We start from the raw sequence: 17,356 nt of genomic DNA on the forward strand, positions 1-17,356 counted from the left end.
ATGAGTCGATTTCTATTTTGTTTGTTCATTTATTCTAGTTTAGAATCCACATATAAGTGAAATCATGGTATTTGTCTTTCTCAGTCTGATTTATTTCACGTGGCATAATATTCTCAAGGTCCATCCATGTTGTTGCAAATGGTAAGACTTCATTCTTTTTTGTGGCAGAGTAATACTCCACTGTATAAATGTCCCACAAATTCTTTATCCAGTCATCTATTGATGGGCATTTTGGTTGTTTCCATATCTTGGCTATTGTAAATAGTGCTGCAGTAAACAAGGGGTGCGCATATATATTTGAATTAATTTTTTGGATTTCTTTGGATAAATACCCAGGAGTGGAATTGCTGGATCATATGGTAGTTCTATTTTTAATTTTTTGAGAAACCTCCATACTGTTTTCCATAGAGGCTGCACCAATTTGCAATCCCACCAACAGTGCTCGACAGTTTCCTTTTCTCCACATCCTCGCCAGCGCTTGTTGTTTGTTGATTTATTGATGATCACCATTCTGACAGGTGTGAGTTTGTGTCTCATTGTGGTTTTTATTTGCATTTTTCTGATGATTAGTGATGTGGAGCATCTTTTCAAATGTCTATTGGCCATCTGTATGTCCTCTTTGGAGAAATGTCTATTCAGGTCCTCTGCCCATTTTTTTAATGGTTTTTTAATGTTTTTTTTGGTGTTGAGTTGTATGAGTTTTTAAATAAATTTTGTATATTAACCCCTTATGAGATGTACTATTGGCAAATATCTTCTCCTATTCAGTAGGATGTCTTTTTGTTTTATTGATGGTTTCCTTTGCTGTGAAGAAACTTTTTAGTTTTATGTAGTCCTATTTGTTTATTTTTTCTTTTTTTCCCCTTGTCTGAGAAGATATATCAGTAAAAATATTACTAAGGGTAATGTCTGTGAGTTTACTTCCTATATTTTCTTCTAGGAGTTTTATGGTTTCAGGTCTTATATTTAATTCTTTAATCTATTTTGAGTTTATTCTTCTATATGGTATAAGGTGGTCCAGTTTCATTTTTTTGCATGTATCTGTCCAGTTTTCCCAGCACCATTTATTAAATAGACTGTCTTTACCCCAAAGTAAATTCATGCTTCCTTTGTCATAGATTAAATGACCACATAGGCATAGATTTATTTCTGGACTCTCTGTTTGGTTCCATTGACCTATCTGTCTGTTTCTATGACAATACCATGGTGATGACTATGGCCTTGTAGTATAATTTGATATCAGGTAGTGTGATACCTCCTACTTTGTTCTTATTTCTCAGTATTGCTGTGGCTAATTGGGGTCTTCTATGGTTCCATGTAAATTTTAGATTTGTTTTAGTTCTGTGAAAAATGCCGTTGGTATTTTGATAGGAATTGCATTGAATATACATTGCTTTGAGTAGTATGGACATTTTAACTATGTTAAGTCTTTCTATCCATGAGCATAGTATGTTTCCATTTATTTGTATCTTTAATTTTTCTTTTTAACGTCTTACAATTTTTTGAGTACAGTTACATGTCTTTTACTTGGTTAAATTTATTCCTAAGTATATTATTATTATTATTATTATTATTATTATTATTATTATTATTTTTAATGCAATTGTAAATGGGATGGTTTTCTTAATTTCTCTTTCTGATAGTTTGTTACTGGTGTATAAAAATGCAACCAATTTGTAGATTTTAATTTTGTATCCTGCTTTACTAAATTTATTTATTCTAATAGTTTTTGATGGAGTCTTTGGGGCTCTCTACATCTAGTATCATGTCACCTGCAAAGAATGACAATTTTACTTCCTTCTTTGCAATTTGGAAGACTTTTTTATTTTTTTGTCTGATTGCTGTGGCTAGAACTTCCTGTACTATGTTGAATATAAGTGGTGAAACTGAACATCCTTGCCTTGTTCCTCCTGATCTTAAGGAGAATGCTTTTAGCTTTTCCCCATTGACTATGATATTAGCTGTAGGTTTGTCATGTATGACCTTTATTACGTTGACATATGTTCCCTCTATATCCCACTTTGAGAGTTTTTATCATAAATGGATGCTGGAAAAATGCTTTTTCTGCATCTGTTGATACGATCATATTTTTATTTTTCATTTTATGTGTTTATGTGGTGATGTGGTGTATCATGTTAATTGATTTGCTGATATTGAACCACCCTTGCATACCAGGAATGAATCCCACTTGATCGTGGTTGTATGACCTTTTTAATGTATTGCTGAATTTGGTTTGCTGATATTTTGTTGAGGATTTTTGCATCCAAGTTCATTAGGGATATCAGCCTATAGTTTTCATTTTTTTGGTAATGTCTTGGTCAGTTTTTTGGAATCAGGGTTATGGTGGCCTCATAAAATGAGCTTGAGAGCTTTCCCTCTTCCTGGAGGTTTTGGAATAGTTTGAGGAGAATAGGTGTAAATTCTTTTTTGAATGTTTGGCATAATTCACCTGTGAAGCAATCTGGTCCAGGACATTTGTTTGTTGGGAGATTGTTGATTGCTGATTCAATTTCATTGGTAGTAATTGGTCTGGTTAGATTTTGTTTCTTCTTGATTCAGCCTGGGAAGATTGTATGCTTCTAGGAATTTATTCATTTCTTCCAGATTGTCTAATTTGTTGGCATGTGGTTGCTCATAGTATTTTCTTAAATTTTTTTTGTGTGTTTCTGTAATGTCGATTGTCACTTCTCTTCCATTTCCGATTTTGTGTCTTTTGTCTTGATGAGTATGATTAAAGGTTTGTCACTTTTGTTTATCTTTAAAAGAAAAACAGCTCTTGGTTTCATTGATCTTTTGTTTTTTCATTTGTTTCCGCACTAATCTTTATTCTTTCCTTCCTTGTATTCTGGATTTATTTTGCTGTTCTTTTTCCAGTTTCCTTAGGTGTAAAGACAGACTGTTGATTTGAAATTTTTGTTTCTTTATGTAGGCCTGCACTGCTATGAATTTCCCTCTTAGGACGGTTTTTGCTGTCCATAGATTTCGGGTCATGTTTTCATTTTCGTTTGTCTCAGGTATCTTGTTTTTTTTCCCTTGATCTCATTGTTGACCTATTCATTATTTAGTAGCATGTTATTTAATCTCCATGTGTTTGTGTGTTTTTCAGGTTTTTTTTCTTGTAATTGATTTCTAGTTTCATACCACTGTGGTCAGAGAAGACACTTGATATTATTTCAATCTTGAACTTATTGAGACTTGTTCTGGGACTTAACATGTGATCTATCTTGGAAAATGTTCCATGTGCACTTGAAAAGAATGTATATTCTGCTGCTTTGGGGTGAAATGCTCTAACAATGTCAATTAAATCCATCTGGTGTCATTTAACGCCAGTTTCTGTGTTGATTTTCTGTCTAGAGGATCTGTCCATTGGTGTTAGTGGGGTATTAAAGTCCCCTACTATGATTGTGTTGCTGTTTATCTCTGCCTTTATGTCTGTCAATGTTTGTTTTGTATATTTAGGTGCTGCTATGTTGGATGCATAGATGTTTATTAGGGTAATATACTCTTTTTGGTTTGATCCCTTTATTGTTATGTGATGTCCTTTTTTGTCTTTTATTATAGTCTTCATTTTAAAGTCTATTTTGTCTGATGTAAGTATTGCTACTCTAGTTGTTTCTTGTTTCCATTTGTGTGAAATATCTTTTCCCATCCCTTTTCTTTCAGTCTGTGTTATGTCTTTTGGTCTGAGGTGGGTCTCTTGTAGACAGAATGTGTAAGGGTCTTGTTTTCTTACCCACTCAGCTACCCTATGTCTTTTGGTTGGAACATTTAATCCATTTACATTTAAAGTGATTAAGGTACATAGTTGCTATTTTATTCGTATTTTTTTCTTTTTGTTTGTTTTCTCCTTTCTGCTTAAAGAAGTCTTTATAACATTTCTTATTATACTGGCTTGGTGGTAATGAATTCCTTTAGCTTTTTTTTATTTGGAAAGCTCTTTATCTCTCCTTCAATTTTAAATGATAGCTTTGCTGGGTAGAGTAGTCTTGATTGTAGGCCCTTGTTTTTCATCACTTTGAATATTTCCTGCCCCTCGCTCTGGTTTGCAAAGTTTCTGTTGCGAAATCAACTGATAATCTTACGTGAGCTCCCTTGTAACTAGTAGTCTTTCTCTTGCTGCTTTTTGGATTCTCTGTCTTTAATCTTTGTCTTGGTGTGGGCGTGTTTGGGTTCATCTTCTTTGGGATTCTGCACTTTCTGGGCCTGAATGTCTTATTTCCTTCACAAGGTTAGGGAAGTTTTCAGTCATTATTTGTTCAAATAGGTTCTTGTTGCCTTTCTTCCTCTCTTCTCCTTCTGGTACTCTCCTATGATGCTAATGTTGTTATGCTTGATGTTGTCCCACAGGTCCTTTAAACTGTCTTCATTGTTTTTTATTTTTTCTTTTTGTTCCGATTGGGTGTGTTCTACTTTGTGTTCTAAATTGCTGATTCGATCCTCTGCTTTATCTAATTTGCTGGTGATTCCTTCAGTGTATTCTTCATTTCAGTTATTGTATTCTTGACTTCTGACTTTTTTTTTAATGATTTCTGTGTCCTTTATGCTTGCTATCTCTTTGTTGAAATTCTCACCAAGTTCCTTAAGCATTCTTTATTTTTTTTTCTTTTTTAAAAGATTTTATTGGGGAAGGGGAACAGGACTTTATTGGGGAACAGTGTGTACTTCCAGGACTTTTTTCCAAGTCAAGTTGTTGTCCTTTCAGTCTTAGTTGTGGAGGGCGCAGCTCAGCTCCAGGTTCAGTTGCCGTTTTCTAGTTGCAGAAAAAAACTGGTTGAGAAGGATGTGCTCCAACCAACTGAGCCATCCGGGAGCTTAGCTGCAGCTCAGCTCAAGGTGCCATGTTCAATCTTAGTTGCAGGGGGCGGAGCCCACCTTCCCTTGCGAGACTCGAGGAATTGAACAGTCAACCTTGTGGTTGAGAGCCCACTGGCCCATGTGGGAATCGAACCGGCAGCCTTCGGAATTAGGAGCATGGAGCTCTAACCGCTTGAGCCACCGGGCCCGCCCATCTTAAGCATTCTCATAATCAGTGTTTTAAACTCTGTCTCTGGTAGGTTGGTTGCTCCATTTCATTTAGTTGCATTTCTGGAGGTTTCTCCTGTTCTTTTATTTGGGACATGTTTTTTGTTCCCTCATTCTGGCTGCTGCTTTGTGTTTGCTTCTGTGTATTAGGTATATCTCCTATGTCTGTCAGTCTTTGCTATATAGCCTTACGTAGTGTCTTATGTATTCCAAGTTGTGCAGTCTCTAATGTCATGTGCATCTGTTCCAGGAGTGTCCCTTGTGTGTGTTCTGTTGTTGAGCCTTGATTGCGTTTGGCTTCTCGGTGGGTTTGACTCCCAGGCTGACTGAGGACTGGCTATGCCCACAGTGTATGAGCTACTGTGTGGGGGCTGACCCCTCAGAGAAGTCTTCACCCCCGTGGGCTCTTGTCCCTGTTGAGACGCCCCCACCTTTGGGTGTGCCACTTGTGGGGCTAACCAGGTAGTGCTCTGGTGTGGTCTGAAGCTGGCCCCTGGGTGTGTTTCTGGTGTCTGTTAGGATGGGCTCCTGTGCAGGTCAGTTTCAGTCGTGCCTGTTAATGGCCCTTGGCTACCTGGTAGGAGCCACGGAGCTGTATGTGGTTGGCTGCTGCCCATGCTGGACCTGGAGGCATGTTGGGGGCTGTGTACGAAGTTGGCGGCCACCAATAGTGGGCCTGAGGCAGCTTAGCAAAAGCCCCAGGGCCCCCTAGGCCGCTTGCCACCCACCCCCTGCATGTAAGGCCGTCATTGGAAGAGCCTCCTTAGGTGCGCTTGCCGGGCTGGTTGACTCAGTGTTGAGTGCCCTCGATGCAGCACTAGCTGGGCAGGGTGGAGTTCAATGGAGTCACAAGATGTGACTGGTGGTTTTTAAAAAGGGAATGCAGATTTAATTTACTCCAGTGCCCGGCCTGTGACCACTTTGCAGAGTGCCCCAAAAACAATTTGCTGACTGCCCCAGAGTAGCTGCTGTGGTTTTTGGGTCACTGTCCACCATGAAAATCTCCCCAGGGTGTTGCGGATTGTTCGCTGCTGTACAAGCTCTCCAGTGGCTTGTGGAGTGGGCCAGCCACCCAGGTGCCCAGACTGCCCCTGGCAATAGAGCTGGTGGGTGGGGTGGGACTACAGGGAGGTAAGGGGTGTGAACAGTAGTTTCAACAAAGCCAGTGCCGTCTTGGGTCCCTCACCGGTGCTGCCCACGCGTAAACATGCCGAGAACACCACAACCAGCCACCACTTGTCTCAGGCCCCCAGGTTCCCAAGAGCTGCCCAAGAGAGTATGGCACAGGTCTTGGGTTACCATCCACCCCAGCAATGTTTCCCAGGCTGCTGCAGGCCCTCCATCTGCTTCAGTCGGGCTTCCACAGCCTGTGGGGTGGGACCAGCAGCCGAGCACCTGAGTTTTCTGGGCAATGTAGTACCAGTTGTGCAGGGGTTTGGGGACCCCGGGTGTCACCAAGGCAGTGCACATGTGCAGATTCCACCAGACCAGTGTGGTCCGACTTGGCCCTTTGGAGGGCTTAACTCTGAAAAGATGGTGCCCTCCTGTAGGCCATGTGTGTCAGGCGCCACACAGCTCCTGCACCAAACCCACACAATTCAGTCCTTCTCTGCTCATCCCTGGGACTCAGGAGCTGCCGCCCCTCCACCACAGACCAGGTGAGTGCCTGCAAGTGAGTCAATGTGCCAGCTTTACAAGAGGGTGTCTGGGTTTCCAGCCACCTTCTACCTCACCGGGAAGGGTAGACAGATTCCTCCCTGATTTTTACTGCCAGGTGCCATGGGAACTTCTTAGCACAGGACCCCTGGACTAGGGACCCGGCATAGGGCTGGTACCCCTCCCTCTTCAGTGAGGACCTCTGCCACTGAGGTGTGCTTCCCAGCATTCAAACACTGGTCAGCCGTTTTACGTCTCCACCCCTACGTCTTGACGTGGTCTCTTCTTTATATCCTTAGTTATAGGGGTTCTGTTTAGCTAGTCTTTAGACGATTCTTGAGGTTGATTGTTCTATAATTTGTAATTTTTGGTGTGACCCTGGGATGCAGCAGACATAGCGTTTACCTAATCCGCCATCTTGGACCTCTCTCCTCATCTGCCTTAACTCTTTAAAACTTAGTACGAAACTCTACTACATTGGTTATAAAATATAATAAAAGTATTAAATTCCATTCACCTCTACTCTCACCAATGAAAAAGCACTTGATTATAATTATAGCCTTTTCCAGTTAGTTTTCTCTTTATAATCTTGATTTAAAACAAATGACCACAGTTGAGTTTCAGATCTTGCTTTATTTAAGTCTGCGATAATGTATTTACATTTTTAATGGCCAGAAAGCTTTAATGACACAAACCTTTGTTGGATTTTTAGTAACCAAACAATGCTTCACTGAATAACTATTAACTCACAATTTTAATTTAAGTCCTCAGGATCAATATCTAGAAATTGAACAGCTAGGGCAAAGACTTGATTCAATACCCAAGTTCTTTCTGAAAACCAAGTGGTTGCCAAGTAGCATTTATTTATTTCCAGTAGCATTTTAACATTTTTGAGCTAATGGTGTAAAAAAAAAACAAACCCCACAAAATCCTGACAATTTGGTAGGCAAACAGCCCTCAACCTTAATTCCCAATTATTTACACTAAAGAAGTTAACTCCTATAAACTTCATTCTTTTATGAAGCAACTATACAGTGGCCATTTCTTCCTTTTAACATATGTGATACCTGGTCATACTCAGTACGACATTGACTCAGTTTGCCTGCCTTCATGCAAGTGTTTTAAACAAACATATCAAGTTTTAGGAAAACACGTAAGATATTTAAAATCTCATCATTACAATTCAGAATGACTGATTAAAAAAAAAATGGTCCCAGTATTCAGGTAATAAATATTTTGATTATCTAAATTAGTAAATTAAGTGGAAAATCTTTAGAATTTATACAATAGTTTTTCCTACCAGGCAGGTTTTTCCACTGTAGGTCAAAGGTCCATGAGGGTATGCCGCATCTTGTTTAGAACTTTACTGTTAATCAACTAACATACTTTTAACTCTGCTAGTAGCAATTTGGGAAAAAAGGCAGTAACCTGACCCTGCAGGCATCTTATCTTCTCCACAGTCTGCTGTTTACAAAGTTATCAGAGTTCTATAATCTCCTAGGTGGTATATAGAACATTTTATTAGACTTGTAACAGCATAAACTAGAAGGCCATTATACGATCCAGTTTAGGAATATGTATTTTATACAGTTTATAATCCTTTACAAGTAGAAAATCAGTAATACACTGAATCTGCTGATTCAATCTGAGGAATCTTAAGTATAAACAAGTTTAACAAAGTCCTTTTGATGCAATTTCTTTTGGGTTTACTGCAACACTTTTTGTTATATTGTATGTTTTGTAAATTCCAATAAGTCTGTCTGAAATCTCAAACATATTATTTCGAAGAGAAATTATTATGAACTGGGCATTTTTCGTTTGTTCCTAAAGAGAAAGAAAAAGTTAGAAACATTATTAACAGGTAAATCATATAATAAACATCTAAACTTTACTTCCCTGTAATATATTTTAGGCAGTAAATTCAATATTACATTGATAAATTAACATGAATATGAATGATGGTATGGATAATTTAGGAAACCGTACTTGTATTTGAGGGGACTTTTGAGTGTTTTTGGAAGCATCGTTGCTTAGAAGTCTTTTAGTAAAAAAAGATCTAGGCAGGAGACTTTAGATTCTAGCTGTGTTTCTACTATTAATTTACATTATCAATTTGTATTTTACTTCCCCCCAATGGAAATATTAATATTTGGTTCAAGTAAAAGACTGTTTCTTTTGATACCCCCAGACATGAACTTAGAGAATTAAGAAAAAACTCAAAAGAAATGTCAATTCCATGCGTAATGTTTAGGGAATCCATAACTTTTTAAAAAGTCTGAAAACCTCTAAATGATTACTTACATATATATAAAATGCAACAATGGATACATTTTTAAAATCAAGGGCCGCATCAATCTCATCCATGAAGTACAGGGGAGTGGGTTTGTAGTGATGAAGAGCAAATACTAAAGCCAATGAACTAAGTGTTTTCTCTCCTCCTGAAAGGTTGAAGATCTTCTTCCAACTTTTCTTAGGTGGTCGAACACTGAAATAATTAAGAAAATCTCATTAGTCTACTTGTAAAGCTTAAATTAAGATTTTGTAATTCGTTTTTGAAACACAACCGGCTTCTACCAGCTTTCTTGGGAATCTCTAACTTGCTTTTCATAATTCTAAACTTTTGGGGGGCAATTTTATAAAAACGTTATTGGAGGATGGACATATAGGAACATATATGAAAACTTTAAGATTTTAACAGCAGGCTAATAAGTACTTCTTGATACTTTTCCCCATTTCCAATGCATTTTTTTGCTCTGCAATTTAAAAATCCACACATTAAATTGAAATGACTTGAAAATTTTAGAAAAAGGCTAATTAGACAAATAGTGTAAAATTAAATATTTGCTGTTTGCTCAGAATTTATGCTCTAAACTGCCAATATGTAAATAAATGAGTAGGTATCATTTAATAAAACAAATTATGTATCTAACCTTCACATCCTACCCCTAATACTAAGAGTTTGGAGAATATACAGATATTGTATGGATCTAAAACTCAGTATTAAATTTACAAACCTGAACATGATTCCTTCAGAGAAAGGATCCAAGCTGTCTACAAGCTCCAGTTCAGCATCCCCTCCCAAAGTAAGCATCTGATAATTTTCCTTTAATTTATTTGTTATTATATAAAAACCTGCCATGAATTCATTAAGCCTTTGTTTCCGAAGATCTTCATATGCCTGTCTAAAATTATCTCTCTCACAAGTAATTTTGTCCAATTCTGCTACCCGTTGTAAATATAATTCTTCCTAAAAAAAAAAAAAATTACAATGAGAAAAAACATCTAATCAGTTATAAATTTGAGATGAGAATTAACACCACTAATTACATAAAATTAAAGATCACAATTTAGGCTAAGGACTAAAAAGAATTTCTGACTATTATGCCTTCAGTTTATTCAGACCTTCTTTTTATACTCTGCAATGGCACCAAGATTTGGTTTCATTTCATGACACTGGGCTTCCAAAAGTGCGATTTGATTTGTTATAGAATCTGGATTCTTGATGGCTTCAAGATCCTCTGAGCTCAGAAGTGAGATCTCTTCAACAGGATTATCTTCTATGGGATTCAATTTTATTTTTGAAATCTAAAAGTTCAATATAAATGAGAAGAGTTAGGGAGAGCACAGTATAATTCATTGTTTAAAAAGAATCAAATCCACAATATGACAAATTACCTATCTAATAAAACAGCATATACTAACGATTTGACTAATTTGAGTATTAACTACTTTTCAAAGAAAAATGTTTGTAGTTTTCTGAAGTGTCCATGTAGCCTTCTGTTAAATTTCCAAATCAGCGCTGGGATCAAAATGTTGACTAATTCTAAATATTACCCAGATTTTTCTGTATATAAAAACCGGGGAAGTGAAAGAATGAAAGAATCACAACATACTTCGAACACACAGAACAAAAAACCCAACCCTTTTTCATAAAGGATATTTTAAAGTGACATTTAAATGGTTAACAATCTTACCTCTTTTTGCCAGTATCTTATTTTAGAATTATGTTCTGCAATGTGACCATCTATTTGTTCAAGTTTCAATTTAATACTAAGTGCATCTTTTTGAAGAGCATGTTCGTTTTCTTGAATGACTTTGAGTTCTTTAAGTAGATTGCGATGTTCTTGCTGGATCTCTGGTAGGGTCTCCTAAAAGCCAGGAAGAACTGTCACAGACATGACCTTCCCAAACAGAAAGAACCTGTGTTTTCACATCACAGGGATGAGGAAGCGGCACTCTCTCCCATTACCCCTTCCATATTAAGTTAAAACGTATTTACTAAAAAGTTATAATACAGTACTTATAGTTTTATTGTACAAGTAAATATATAGTTATAAGTTTTAACCTACTGAATGCTTACAATGCAAGGCACTGATGTATCCAAGTCTTTTAACTGCTACAAATACCATTTTCTCCCCTCTTCGTCTTACCTCTGCAGCGTTTGTACTCTTTATGACCTCTGTCGCTCTTTCCTCAAGATTTTTTAGCTCTGCTGTTAAGTCATCTACTTCTTTCGCAGTATCTTTTATTTCTTTCTCTGTGCGAAAGACAGAGTCTTGTGCTTTCTTAAGATTTCTAAACAAGCAAAATAGTATATTAAAAATGTGTAACATGTGACTTATTCTATTTCTGAAAACCTACCAAAGAACTTTTCATGACATATTAATGCGACATTTTTTTCTATCACAGATTTTAATATTTATGATTTATAAAACCAGTCTTGAATTGGTTTTTGTGTTTGTACATATACTTGTGGGATGTTGTTTCATTAAACTCAGTATAAATTACTGAAACTTCCTTATGGAAGCTTCTACCGTATTTCCCTGAAAATAAGACCTAACTGGCCCATCAGCTCTAATGCGTCTTTTGGAACAAAAATTAATATAAGACCTGATCTTATTTTATTATAAGACCGGGTGAGACAGGCTTCATAAGTAACAGTAATAGAAACATTTAATGGGCACTAAACATTAAGCCCTTTTCTGATGTGGAGTAGGGAAGAGAAGGACAGCATAGGGTAGTAGTAAGCATACTCTACCTGTCAGCAGTCTTGATGGCTACTTGGGCTTTAGTAATAGCAGAAGCACATTCATCTAATTGCTTATTTATTTTATCAAGTTTGTCTTGTTGGGCCTTGAGTTTGTGATTATTGATTTCTATGATGATATTGTGTAACCTTTTAACCTCAGCTTCTATTTTACCAGCTCTCTGAGCCACATTATCATATTCTGAAATAAAAAAAATAAAGAACTTAATTCGTGTTTCTAGGTTAACAAGCATTACTTGTTAGATAAGTTTCTTCAGTCGATAGGACTTATCCTGATGCATGCAAAAGAAATTTTAGACATTTGGGAGAAAGTATCTCAAAAAAACCCAGAACTCCCTATGTCAAAACAAATGATGTTATAACAACACATACATTCTCTGGCTCAGCCCTGAACATAACCCATTTCGTTTTTTCTTTTTTATTTATTGGGGTGACAATTGTTAATAAAATTACATAATTTCAGGTGTACAATTCTGTATTACATCATCTATAAATCCCATTGTGTGTTCACCACCCAGAGTCAGTTCTCCTTCCATCACCATGTATTTAATCCCCCTTACCCTCATCTCCCACCCCCCAACCCCCTTACCCTCTATAACCCATTTCTTAATGGCTTCATGATCTCAAGCTCTTTTCAAAGACTTTTCAACTTTTTCTTCCGGTGCTTCCTTTGACTACTGGTCTCATAATGTTTTTTTCCCTTAAATAGACTAGGTGCCTGACAATTAACTTGCCCATGGTAGAAAAAATTGGGGTTATTTTGTTCTGCTAACCTAAAAGTTCTCCTCCACATGTCATAATAATAGGAAAGTGGGAGAAAGGATAAATTGGCACATTTCTCTGTGGCACAGAAAGCTGCAAGTTACACTGCTTAGATTCCCCTGTACCTAGCTCAAAAGAAATTGCGTAATTTGGGAGGCCTAAGTGAAGAATCAAACATATTTTTGCTAGCAAGCAGTCACAAAGAAGTTTGGATTTTCTTGGTGGTCAGCGGTTCCGGTGTCCAGTCAAAAGCGTTGTGACAGGCAGTGGCATTAACTCTAATGGTGTAGATTACATGGGGTGCAGTGTGTTTCTGTTATTGGTAGTTGTACTATTATCTTTTCAATTTGAGATTTGACTTTCCAATTGTAGAAGAGGCAGTATGGCTCCTTTGATGGTTCTACAAAGTAGCTCTGGAAATTATTCTAGAATGTTCAACCTAGAATTCCTTTCTTGAGCCATCCTAATGATTTTGTAAATGATCTTATGTAATACTCTTAATCACATACACGTACTAAACAAATCCTATTTACATTAGCCAGAGTGGAGTCTGTTACCCTATTTGAATCTTAATCACTATACGATATCAGAAGGATGACAGGTGACAAAGACAAAAAGGTGAGGAGTTCAAGCTGTCAGGAATACCTATGGTATGTCTAGAAAGGTAAACATCAACACGGCGCTAACTTCATGGAAAGAGGTTCCCATAAAGCCCCTGCGGGAGGTGCATGGGGGTGGCACAGGTGGAGGCAGGCAAGACGTGCTGTGAGGAAAGGACTGGATAAAGACTCAACTGTGGCTTCCTTCGTCTCTCCTCGCCTGTTAGGCAGGTTGGAATTTCAACATTCCCTAAATCTTGTAACTTACTGTTTCTCTACCTTTTTGTTCTATATTATCAGAAAATTCTTTAGCTTGACATTAGTCCATCTATTGAGTTAATTCCAACAACTCTATTTTTTATATCTCTGAGGTAACCATTTGGCTCTTAAGAAACAAAAACTACCTGTTTTTTTTTCGGTCTTCTGGATCCCGCTTTTCCCCAAGGATATTAAATGCACATTTAAAAGTTCTATATTGCCAACACTAGTAATTTATATTTTCGGTCTGAGACACTGTATTTGTTGAAGGAAGTGCTATGCTCACAGTGGCAATGTTCTTTGTGGCTGACAGGCCGTTGGCTGCCTGCGTGCTCAGCTCACTCTTGGGGCAGAGCTATTGTGGGGGCCCGCACCATGACTATACCGGAAGTGGCAAGTATGCAGCCGGAAAGGGTTCCAGTCTTTAGGCATTTTCTTCCCTATTTCCAAGTATCTACGATGCATTTCTTTTTTAGTATCTGTAGTAGCATGTCTATTAGAAACAGGAGGGGAAAACTGGCATGTTAAGTCTGTGATTTTGAATTTAACTGTTCTATACCACCTTCTGTATACCACCCTTACTCTATTCTCTGCACATTAACTAGAGAGATATTTAAAAAACCTAAACCTATGTAAAATGAACTATTTAATCCTCGAGATATTCTTGCAGAAATGGGTCCTCCATATTAGACATTAACAAAATCTACTGATAATAGCCAGCATTTCCATGAGATATACAGAGTTCCTAATAAAGGCAAGGCTTCCTTTTCAAACAAAAATAAAATACAGATTCCTGCAGTCTCTGTGAAAGTATTGCTATAAATAACATGAATGTATGTTTTTGGTCTTTCAAATGACCACTAGGTACCATCAAAACAGGGAGCACTGGAGATCTTGCTCCCCAGCACATGTTGTCAGTTTGGCTCAAAAAAACTCATAAAAATTCTGAAATAAAACAAAACACTCCCTCAAACAAAAACAAACAAAGTCACAACAAATATTGTGGGTATGTGTGAGGTAAAAGGAGCATGGCTGAAGTCAGTATGTTTGCAAGATCCAAAATTAAATGAAAGGAGAAAAAATCCTGCTGGATCACACACCTTCACTATGTATATTAGTCACTATCCTATGGCTATTTCCCTTGGAGATATGGCCTGGAAGGAAGGCCCTACATTAGTCTGGATTCTTCTATCCTTTACTTTAGCCACCCTGGCTTCCTTGTGTTCCTAGAAACTTCTAGCACAATCCTACTTCAAGGCCTCTGTACTTACTCTTCTACATTCTTTTTGGAAAGCTCTCCTCCCAAATATCCACGTTTAGCACTCTCACTTCCTTTGGGTCTCTGCTCAAACATCTGTAGCATTGGCCTGTCTAACCACGGTGTCTATGTGACCCCCAACCCCATCCCGTCCCGTTATCCTGGTTTTACTTATTCTTTAGCATCCAATATGCAATATACTGTTTTGCTCCCCTATCTTAAGTGTGAGCTCCTTGTAAAGAGAGACTTTAGCAGATGCTATTTGAATGAATGCCTTAATATTGAAAATGCCGATAAACATGACCACAATAAAATGAGTCTAGATGAATATTCAATGTGCACAGTGGACTTATGTCTGCTTCACATCTTTTTACCTCTTTTTCTTTTGGGAGAAAACTCCCTCATTTTTGGAGCATTTGCATAATTGCTCGAACTCCACTCCACTTACTTCTTTGGGATAGACAATCAGTCATTTGCCTTCCTTAGCTCACAAACTGTAACGGTTTCTTGAGAATGCGATGAAGGCACACTGTGTTTGCTGGGATCACTAGCTAAGATACTGTAAGCCAGGAAGGGATGTGTCATCGTAACTCATCGTTCCCTCCTGCAATGAGATGCACATCTGTATCTGTGTTTGACTGAAGTCAACATGGAAGGAGAAGCAGAGCTGCTCAAGTGCATGATCAGGGGATTCTGGTATAAAAGCCAATTCTGCCTACGAGCCTATAAATTCCCTTTCTTGCTTACAGATTCTGTTTTGGTAGAACACTCATGTTTATGTGTGCACAAGAAGAAAAGTTTCTGGAAAAAAGTGTTTTTAAGTTTTCAAGCAAATACTGTTTTTCTTCATGGATATACCACTTATTTCCTGTGTGCTTTTGTTTAAGTGATTTAGTTTCTCCAAATCCTGTTTCCTTCAATCTATAAAATAACTACCACCTTGAAAGGTTCCAGTGAAGACTGGGCCAAAATATACAAAGTATGACATTCTTAAGAGCACAGGTTCTGGAATCAGACTGCCTTGGTCCTGAATTCCTATAACACCTATGCTGTAAACACCACGTGATCTTGAGCAAATTATAGAAACCATTCTGTGCCTTGGTTTCCTTATCTGTCAAATATAGTACTTAATGTAATGACACTGATTGATGTTCAATTAGCACTTACTTTATAACATTATGAGACTAAAGAGAAACCATCAACCTGAGTGGTGACTCGAACATAATATATGTAGCTGTTATTCTTAGCCTATGAACTATCTTAAACATTTCCAACATTAAAAACCTGTTTTGACAATTTCAAAAAAAAGGGTCTTTATTCGTAAACATACCTGTTTTGAAAGCACCAACATTTTCTTCTAGCAATTTCTGCTTTTTTTTGTCAGGAGCCGTAGCAAGTACATTAGCCTCAAGTTCTTTAACTTGGACATTCAAATACTCTTCTTGCTCTGATAAACGCTACAGAAATGTTTTAACATTTTAACTCAGTAACATTTGCTTTAAACATTTTGAATTTTTAAAAAGGCACTTAAAATCTTTAAGAAAACGACAAATACAAATAGAAAAACAGCAAAAACTATGAACAATTAATATAAAAAATGAAAGTCAACAAACACATGAAATGATGGGTAAACTCATTACAAAGACAAGTTAAAATGCCATTTTCAGTACTTCAAAGCAGCAAATTTACAACATACTGAGGACTACCTAGTGTTTCTTCAAGACTTGAAAAAATTATTTGTATATGCTGTTAGCAGTAAATGAACTATCATTTTGAGGTCACTTGGTCTTATGCAACAAATGCTTTAAACACTGTACAGATACTGAGTAATAACTATAATTTTAGGAATCTAACCTAAGGAAGTAATTGGAGGAGTATATAAAGGTATACCTAACAAAGATAATTTAACACAATAGTGTATATAAGAACACAGAAAAACATTTAACAAATTGTACAAACAAAAAGCTCTAACGCAATCGCAAAGTAAATTTTTTTATTAGCTTAGAAAGAAAACCATAATTTATTAAGAAATTAGTATGACCCATTAAAAATTTTAAATGTATATCTGTATTTCCCATAAACATGCATGCAAACTAGATGTTTATGTTAAAAAGTTGAAGGATATACATAAAAATGGAGGTTGATAATCTTCAGTATTTTCTGAAAACTTTTTTGGCTTTGTTTTTTTAAAAAGACAGTGAGCATGCATTGCTTTTTCATAATTAAGAAAACATTCCACTTTGAAGAGAATGAAAATAATGGGTCCCAAACTTGTTAAGGAAAGACACATTTCTATGGAGTACAAATGGAAACCAGGAATAGTGGCTAGAGCAAACTGACAAGGCATTATCCATCTATACTCAGGGAAACAAAATCATTAAGAGCCAGGCCTTCCACCTAGAGACCCTCCCACTTCCTCCCTTAATATTTTAACATTGCAAGCAAACAGCAAAATGCTTCTGCCAAATTGCTACTGAATTCCAATAGTTTCAGCTAATACTGATAAAAGAATACCTGGATGCTTGCGGTAAACTTTTCAAGTGTATTCCTCATTTCTCGTTGACTATGCTTTAACTTAACTACTGCTTCTTCCAGTTGTACTTTCTGTTCCTGGATCTGCACTGCTTTTTGAGAGTCTCTCTGCAACTGTGATTCCATTTTATTTACCTACGAAGAATACCAGTGAAATAAGTTTTCTTCAAGAGTCATTTCAGATTAATAGTAAAGTTCACTAACGGTACCCTATGCAAACAT

At 37.1% G+C, this 17,356-nt stretch overlaps 1 protein-coding gene across 2 annotated transcripts in view; it reads right to left on the bottom strand.

Moving 5' to 3' along the window:
- Positions 1-7,292: 7,292 nt before the first annotated feature.
- SMC4 (structural maintenance of chromosomes 4) overlaps positions 7,293-17,356 on the bottom strand; it is a 32,839-nt gene continuing 22,775 nt past the window's right edge. For both annotated transcript variants that reach the window (XM_081064279.1, XM_081064280.1), the window contains 9 exons: positions 17,117-17,269; positions 15,933-16,059; positions 11,717-11,906; positions 11,109-11,253; positions 10,653-10,826; positions 10,081-10,263; positions 9,693-9,925; positions 8,980-9,163; positions 7,293-8,502 (listed from right to left, as the gene is read on the bottom strand). In XM_081064279.1, coding sequence (XP_080920405.1) covers positions 8,350-8,502; positions 8,980-9,163; positions 9,693-9,925; positions 10,081-10,263; positions 10,653-10,826; positions 11,109-11,253; positions 11,717-11,906; positions 15,933-16,059; positions 17,117-17,269 — 1,542 coding nt within the window. In that variant the 3' untranslated portion in view covers positions 7,293-8,349. The remainder of the gene's footprint in view (positions 8,503-8,979; positions 9,164-9,692; positions 9,926-10,080; positions 10,264-10,652; positions 10,827-11,108; positions 11,254-11,716; positions 11,907-15,932; positions 16,060-17,116; positions 17,270-17,356) is intronic.

This window comes from Rhinolophus hipposideros (assembly GCF_964194185.1).
Source record: "Rhinolophus hipposideros genome assembly, chromosome: 2".
Taxonomy (NCBI): domain Eukaryota; kingdom Metazoa; phylum Chordata; class Mammalia; order Chiroptera; family Rhinolophidae; genus Rhinolophus; species Rhinolophus hipposideros.